Source organism: Notechis scutatus, chromosome 4 (genome assembly GCF_049901735.1).
Source record: "Notechis scutatus isolate UNSWTSFEM ecotype Mainland chromosome 4, rNotScu1.2, whole genome shotgun sequence".
Classification (NCBI taxonomy): domain Eukaryota; kingdom Metazoa; phylum Chordata; class Lepidosauria; order Squamata; family Elapidae; genus Notechis; species Notechis scutatus.
Window position 1 is genome coordinate 54,580,554 of NC_142012.1, and position 7,500 is coordinate 54,588,053.

Below are 7,500 nucleotides of genomic sequence, written 5' to 3' on the forward strand. Positions count from 1 at the left end.
ATTCTATTCTATTCTATTCTATTCTACTCTACTCTCCATCCCATTCCATTGCATATTCTGTGGTGTAGCGGCCTAGCCCTAGCCCTAGCCCTAACCCTAAGTATAGGCAGAGATTTCTCTCTCTGGGCACAATGAGAATATATCTGCTGAAAAAAACTCCACACTGGCGACAGGAAGGGGATCCGGCCCTTAAACACTCTGCTAGCTCCATTCAGTTGCCCTGCAACTAACCCCGCAAGGGATTATGCAGCTGTTCCAAGATGATGATGATTCTATTCTATTTTCTATTCTATTTTCCATTCCATTCTCCTTTGAAAAATAGACAGCACTGATTAGTTGAATGTAATCACCAGGATGTAAAAGCGTTCCAGAGAGCTCTAAAATTTAATTGGGATCATCGCGTGTCCTAAGCACCACGTGCTTGTAGAACACACTATGTGCTTTAACCTTTTCATAAAATAAAATCCCGGAATGATTCAATTTATGTGATTCAATCTCTGCTCTAGGCTGGGCTACATCTTATGCAGGATACAATGAGGTGTGTCCTGTGAGTTGGGTTAGGTTTCCAAGAGACCCTACAAAGACTTTTCAATGCCCAATTGAAATAACCCAGCACACTGAATGCCAGAATAAGAGAGTTGGAAGGGACCTTGGAGGTCTTCTAGTCCACCCCCCCCATTCAAGGAGACCCCATAACACACTTCTGTTATGGATTGCCCCAAGATTTATTTCTCAAGCCATCCTCAATACTTCTGTAGATGTCACAGAGTCCCTCGGAGCATGGGATGGGTGGTACCTAAATTTGATCAATTAATTAAAAGGCCTGGTCACTATCTGGAATGGAGACTCTTTATTTTTACTCATTTATTTCATAATTCAGGTGCCACTGAGATGGAAAAAAAGATAATTAAATTAAGCTGCCTAAGCAGGGCATTAAAATGCAAATAAACACCAATGGCTACCATACTGTTGTGGTTCGCCAGCAGCAGGTGAGGACAGCTGAGGCCTCGGAGAGCGAGGACTCAGATGAAGGGCCTGTGTGTGAGGCAGGGATGAGGCCAGGACCATCAGGGAGTGAAGTACTGCCTTTGGAGATTGTGGGGGCTGGCAGCAGTGATGAAGAGGCCCCCGAGGAGCCTGTGCCCAGCGCGGGTGCACACAGGGCTGCTCGAAGGAAAGTGGAGCTGCAGCAGCACAGGCAACTTGGGAGTAAGGCTGCAAGTAATGGCCCCTCGCTTAAGAGATAAAAGCCAGCTGAGAAACCGGAGTTCTTTGCAGGAAGCAAAGAAGTTTGATACTCGAGCCTGGTGGACGTTAGGAATATCTGAGTTGGTATTTGGAGATTATTTGATTTATTGTGTAGTAACTTTATCTGGTGTTCTTGGCAGCCTTGCAAAAACTTGGCAAGGCTCTTTTCTTATCGGAGCTAATTAGTTGGAAGCAGCCTTTTACCAGTGAAAGAACGGGATTCGTAAATGCAACATTAAAAAGTTGTGCTGTTACCTTTGCCTCGTGTTTTCTCTCTTGGAACCAGGTTTGGGTCAGAACATATACAGGTAGTTCTCAACTTGTAATGTTTAGTGAAAAAAGGGACATACGGCCGTTTTTCACACTTACAACCGCTGCAGCTTGCCCACGGTCATGTGATGAAAATTCAGAGGCTTGGCAACCGACTCCTATTTATGATGGTTGCAGCGTCCTGGGGTCATGTGATTTCCCCCTTTTGCAAAGTCCACGGGGAAGCCAGATTCACTCAACAACCATTTTACTAACAACGGCAGTGAACAACTGCAGGAACAACTGCAGCAGAAAGATCATAGACAGACAGACAGACAGACAGACAGACAGACAGACAGACAGACAGACAGAAAGAAAAGAAAGAAAGAAAGAAAGAAAGAAAGAAAGAAAGAAAGAAAGAAAGAAAGAAAGAAAGAAAGGATTCTTTATTGGCCAAGTGTGATTGGACACACAAGGAAGTAGAAGGGAGCAATTTCCTTTAACAAATGTTTCACTTAGCAATAGAAGTTCTGGGCTCATTTGTGTCCATTAAACATTCCTCCCTTCCGCCTTTTTTTTTTTTTTTTTCTTTTTATTGGTTTTTTTGGTTGTGGGTGTTTTGTTTTTTCCTGGGGGTGTGGTTTTTCCGTTTTCCGGTTGTTGCCGCGCCCCCTTCTTGTGGGGGGGGCGCCCCCCCGGGTGGCCCGGAAGGTCCCCCCGGAGCCTCTTTTGAGATTGTGGGGAGCCGGTCCCCCCCCCCCCTTAGCCTTTTTTTTGTCTTTTCCTTTGGCCTTTTTTTTTCCTCCCTTTACTATATTTTTTTCCAAAGGGATTCCTGAATTCGTAGTTTTTTTAAGCTGTTCGTTGGCACGCCAGACCGGCTCTCAACTTGTTAGGAAACCACAATCTTACACCATAGCACAGCTAAGGTGTGACACAATCATTTAGGACCAGAAGAGGAAGGGGGCTTATCATCCCAGTAATTCTCTATCATCACCCCATTACCACCCATTTTCATCCTGCTTCTTCCTGCAGGCTACTTTTATACAAATACTGAATAAAAACTTTGGATAAAGACCCCAGATAAAGGTTGACATAATTTCCAGTGAAGCCACAAACCTCAGAGAATTCAATAGAAATGAAGCAAGAATAACAGGCTGGCTCTAGCCAAATAATAATAATAATAATAATAATAATAATAATAATAATAATAATAATAATAATAATAATAATAATAATAATAATAATAATAATAATATAGTAACAACTACTGGGAACATCAGGTTGAGAAGGTTCTGGAGAATGAAAAAGTCAAGACCTTGTGGGACTTCAGAATTCAGACTGACAGGCACTTGGCCCGCGAGTCCAGTTGCCAAGCATCCAAATGTCAATCATGTGACGGCAGGGATGCTTGCAATGTGACAAAAGTCCCTTTTTCTTTCCCCAGCACTGTTGTAACTTCGGGCGGCCACTAAAGGAACTGTTCTAAGTCGAGGATGACCTGCCTATTGAGCAATGACTGAGAAGCACAGGGCTGTAGTATCCTTTTTGTAATGTTCTCTATATATAGTAGAGTTGTGAGACAAACTGCCTTGATTGATGGTTAAATCAAGCAAGCCAGGACGATGGGACGTTTTGCAAACTGGCTGTCGGAGCGCATCTGATTTATTTACTATTAGGAGTAGCCTTGAATGACAGCCAAGGCATGCAATAAGCCTCAGGGACTTCAACCCGGAAACCGCCAGTTCAAATCCTGCTTGGGCCTTGAAGTCCTATCAGATTTTCTGCCAGGGAAGAAGGACAAGAAGGAGCCACCCACACATTTTGGCCAGAAACCCAGCAAAACCAGCCCCCCCCCACTGCACAAAACCCCCATTTTTTCTTCCTGGGGGAGGTATTGAAAAAGGGGACCCCCGTTTTAAATCCATTGGAGCAATTCAAAGGAATGCCAGGGTGGAGAGTTGGGGGCGCCCTAACTCTGATTTTTTCACCCCTTGGGTTTGTTTTTTCTTTTTTGGGAGGGGGCGCCCAGTCAAACCATGGTTTTTCCTGATTGCAACAGATCCCCAGCCAAACCCCACTTTTCTTGCTTTTCTGGGGGGGCATGTTGCCTGGTTGCAACAGATCCCAGCCAAACCTCATTTTTTACTTGGTTTTTTTTTTGGGGGGGGGATCTGGCTGCAACAAATCCCAGCCAAACCCCAATTTTTCTTTGGTTTATTTTTTGGTGGGGATGTCTGGTTGCAACAGATCCCCAGTCAAACCCCAGTTTTTTCTTGTTTTTGGGGGGGCAGGCACCTGGTGGCAACAGATCCAGTCAAACCCCAATTTTTTCGGTAATTTGGGGGGGCGCCTGGTTGCAACAGATCTCCAGCCAAACCCGATTTTTTTTTTTTTTTGCTTTTCTTGGGGGCCATCTGGTTGCAACAGATCCCCAGTCAAACCCCAGTTTTTTCTTGGGTTTTTTTTGGAGAGGGGGAGCCTGGTTGCAAGAGATCCCCGCCATGCACCTGCTAGCCTCGGAACAAAGCCTTAGCCAAAGGAGGAGAGACCACCAGGAAACCCAACCTCCCCCCAACCCCGGAGCGCCGCGGAGGGAGGGCATAGATCGGGAATCTGGGCAGCCCCCGGGGGCGATGCAGCCTCGGGATCCCTTCCGATCTCTCACCTTGTCCCAGAGAAGCCACTGGGCCGCCGCCGCCCGGGCTCGATCCGCCTCCCCCGCCATCCGGATGCAGAAAGACGCGCAGGGAAGGGCCGGGCTGCCGGCTCCCTCCGCAGGCCCCGCCCCCCGGGAGGCGGAGTCAAGGGTGATTTTGTGGGCGGGGGGTTCCTGGTTGCAACAAATCCCAGCCAAACCCCATTTTTTCTTGCTTTTTTTGGGGGTCGCCTGGTTGCAACAAATCCCAGCCAAACCCCATTTTTCTTGCTTTGGGGGTCGCCTGGTTGCAACAAATCCCAGCCAAACCCCATTTTTCTTGCTTTGGGGGTCGCCTGGTTGCAACAAATCCCAGCCAAACCCCATTTTTTCTTGCTTTTTTTTTGGGGGCGCCTGATTGTAACAGATCCCAGCCAAACCCCAATTTTTCTTGCTTTTTTGGGGGCTGGTGGCAACAAATCCCAGCCAAACCGCAATTTTTTCTTGCTTTTTTGGGGGGCGCCTGGTTGCAACAGATCCCAGCCAAACCCCAATTTTTCTTTCTTTTTTGAGGGGGGCACCTGTTTGCAACAGATGTCAGCCAAACCACATTTTTTCTTACTTTTTTGAGGGGGGCGCCTGGTTGCAACAGATCCCAGCCAAACCCCAATTTTTCTTTCTTTTTTGAGGGTGGTGGTGGTGCCTGGTTGCAACATGGAGAAGCCAGATTCACTTAAGCAACCGTGTTAACTGACTTAACAACTGCAGTGATTGACTTAACAACAGTGGAAAGAAAGGTTGTAAAAGAGGGCAGAGCTCAGTGAACAAATTTCTCACTTAGCAACATCAATTCGACTGCCCTGTATCCTTACTGGCTTTCATTTTAGGAGGTAAATTTAAGGTAACAGAACCTTTTAGATCTGCCCCAAAGCACAAGGACTTGCCTAGGGTCTTCAACTCCCAGAATGCTCCAGCCAGCCAGGCATGGAGCATTCTGGGAGTTGAAGTCCACAAGTCTTAAAAGTTGCCAAGGTTGGCCATCTTTGATCTAGGAGGCAGGCTTACCTTACTCGTGCAAATTCTTATAGCAAGGGTCTCCAAACTTGGCAGCTTTTAAGACTTGTGGACTTCAACTTCCAGAATTCCTCAGCTAACATGACTGGAGGAGGAATTCTGGGAGTTGAAGTCCACAAGTCTTAAACTTGCCAAGTTTGGAGACCTCTACTAGCACCTAAGATTTTCAGCCTAAAACAAGGGTATTCAAACTTGGCCAGTTTTAAGACTTGTGGACTTCAGCTCCCAGAATTCCTGAGCTAACATGACTTGGAGGAGGAATTCTGGGAGTTGAACTCCACCAGTCTTAAAAGCTGCCAAGTTTGAAGACCATTGTCTTAGTGGCTTCACTTCCTGGAGAATGGACACCCTCTCTCTTTCCTTAATTGGTTGCTTTTTAAACAAGAGAGAAAGAAGAAAATAGAGAGAGAAAATAGAGAGATCTGTAAGAGAGAAAAAGAAAATAGTAGCCGAGTCTAATAATAAACAGTAAGATGAAAAAGCTAAACGAAAGAAACCAGATAACCTCAAATGCCTCTTTGTATTTGTGAATTCTATATTTGCATAGTGCTTTCCATTACTGCAAAGTTGATTTAGTACAAAGCCATTAAAATACTGGGTAACACAAACAATATGTGAAGGCCACTAGGAAAATTATATTTTCATTTAAAGCAAAGCAAAGCAAACATAAAGGTTCCCCTCACACATATGTGCTAGTCCCTTATTGGCGAATGCATGCTGGAAGTGGCACGCAGAGCCATTTCTCCCAGCATGTGAGAGGTCGCCCGGAAGAGCCTCATTGCGCATGCATGCGCACGCCACCGCCCGACAGCTGATTGTCAAGCATCTGGTGTGCATGTGCAGGGGGCGGAGGGGGGTGCATGGGAGATGCACGCACATGCACAAGGACGCACTGCATGCAAGGGGCTTGCGTGTGCATGCACAGATACATGGCGCACGAGGGGGGGAATTGCGCGCATGTGCAGACGTGGGGCACAAGGGGGAATATCGCACGCATGCACGGATGTGTGGTACGCGAGGGGGGTCATGCACGCATGCGCAGGGGGCGCGGGCCAACATGCATTGCCTTCTGAGTGCTGGTATGTGAGCACGCGCACAATTATCGGCACAGGAGCCAAAAAAGGATAACCACCACTGTGCTAGTTGTTTCCGGCTCTAGGGGGCGGTGCTCATCTCCGTTACAAAGCCAAAGAGCACTGTCCGAAGACATCTCTATGGTCATGTGGCCGGCATGACTAAATGCCAAAGGCTCACAGAATGCTGTTCCCTTCCCCACCAAAGTGGTCCATATTTTTCTACTTGCATTTTTTACGTGCTTTCGAACTGCTAGGTTGGCAGAAGCTGGCACAAGGAACAGGAGCTCACTCTATCATGTGGCGCTAGGGATTCAAACCGCCGAACCGCTGACCTTTCTGGTTGACAAGCTCAGCGTCTTAGCCACTGAGCCATCGCGCCCCTCTAAAGCAGGGGTCTCAAACACAATTTACCTGGGGGCCTCTGGAGGCAGAGTCTGGGTGAGGCTGGGCCGCATAATATTATACTTTATATTATACTTTATATTTATATTATACACTAATATTATATTTTCATATCACGGTGGGGGCCACAGGATATCATCCTATGGGCCGCAATTGGCCCGCGAGCCGCAAGAATGAGACCTCTGCTCTAAAGCAAACATAGTCCATAATAATAATTTTTGTCTTGGACTGGAAAAGACACCGAGGTGCATAGATTGTGTGAACAACAAAAGTTTGTGTAACCATCAAAAGGCTTTGGTGTTCGAAGGTGGTGCTTTGCACTTCCTTGTGCAAGATTAAGGAGGCCGTGTGTGTGTCCTACTTGGGTTGCACACTTGCAATTCCACATACCTTCATGGCACGGTAATGTCACAAGACACAACTAGGCCATTGTGGTGTGCCTATTGCACAGAAGATTAAGAGAGGAAGCTTAAGAAGATGCTAGAGAGACAAACAAGTGTGGTGAAACAACAGAGAGAGTTTCCAAGTGGAACAACTTGCCTCCAGAAGTTGTGGATGTGCTCCAATACTGGAAGTTTTAAGGAGAGATTTCAGACTTTGTCTGAAACAGTATAGGGTTTCCTGCCTGAGCAGGGGGGGTGGACTAGAAGACCTCAAAAGGTCCCTTCCAACTCTGTTGTTCAACTAATTGTCATATTGTGTTGTTGTGATTTCTACATATTAACTTTCAGTAGGAATGTAGGTATATTAGGATCTTCCCATGTTTCTAGCTACAACACACTGAAGTTGATACAGAATAACAGAAGGAAGGGA

At 46.4% G+C, this 7,500-nt stretch overlaps 1 protein-coding gene across 1 annotated transcript in view; it reads right to left on the minus strand.

The window, feature by feature from the left end:
* PGM2 (phosphoglucomutase 2) overlaps positions 1–4,233 on the minus strand; it is a 28,144-nt gene extending 23,911 nt beyond the window's left edge. Inside the window, exon 1 of the mRNA XM_026675309.2 lies at positions 4,166–4,233. Coding sequence (XP_026531094.2) covers positions 4,166–4,225 — 60 coding nt within the window. The 5' untranslated portion in view covers positions 4,226–4,233. The remainder of the gene's footprint in view (positions 1–4,165) is intronic.
* Positions 4,234–7,500: the final 3,267 nt, after the last annotated feature.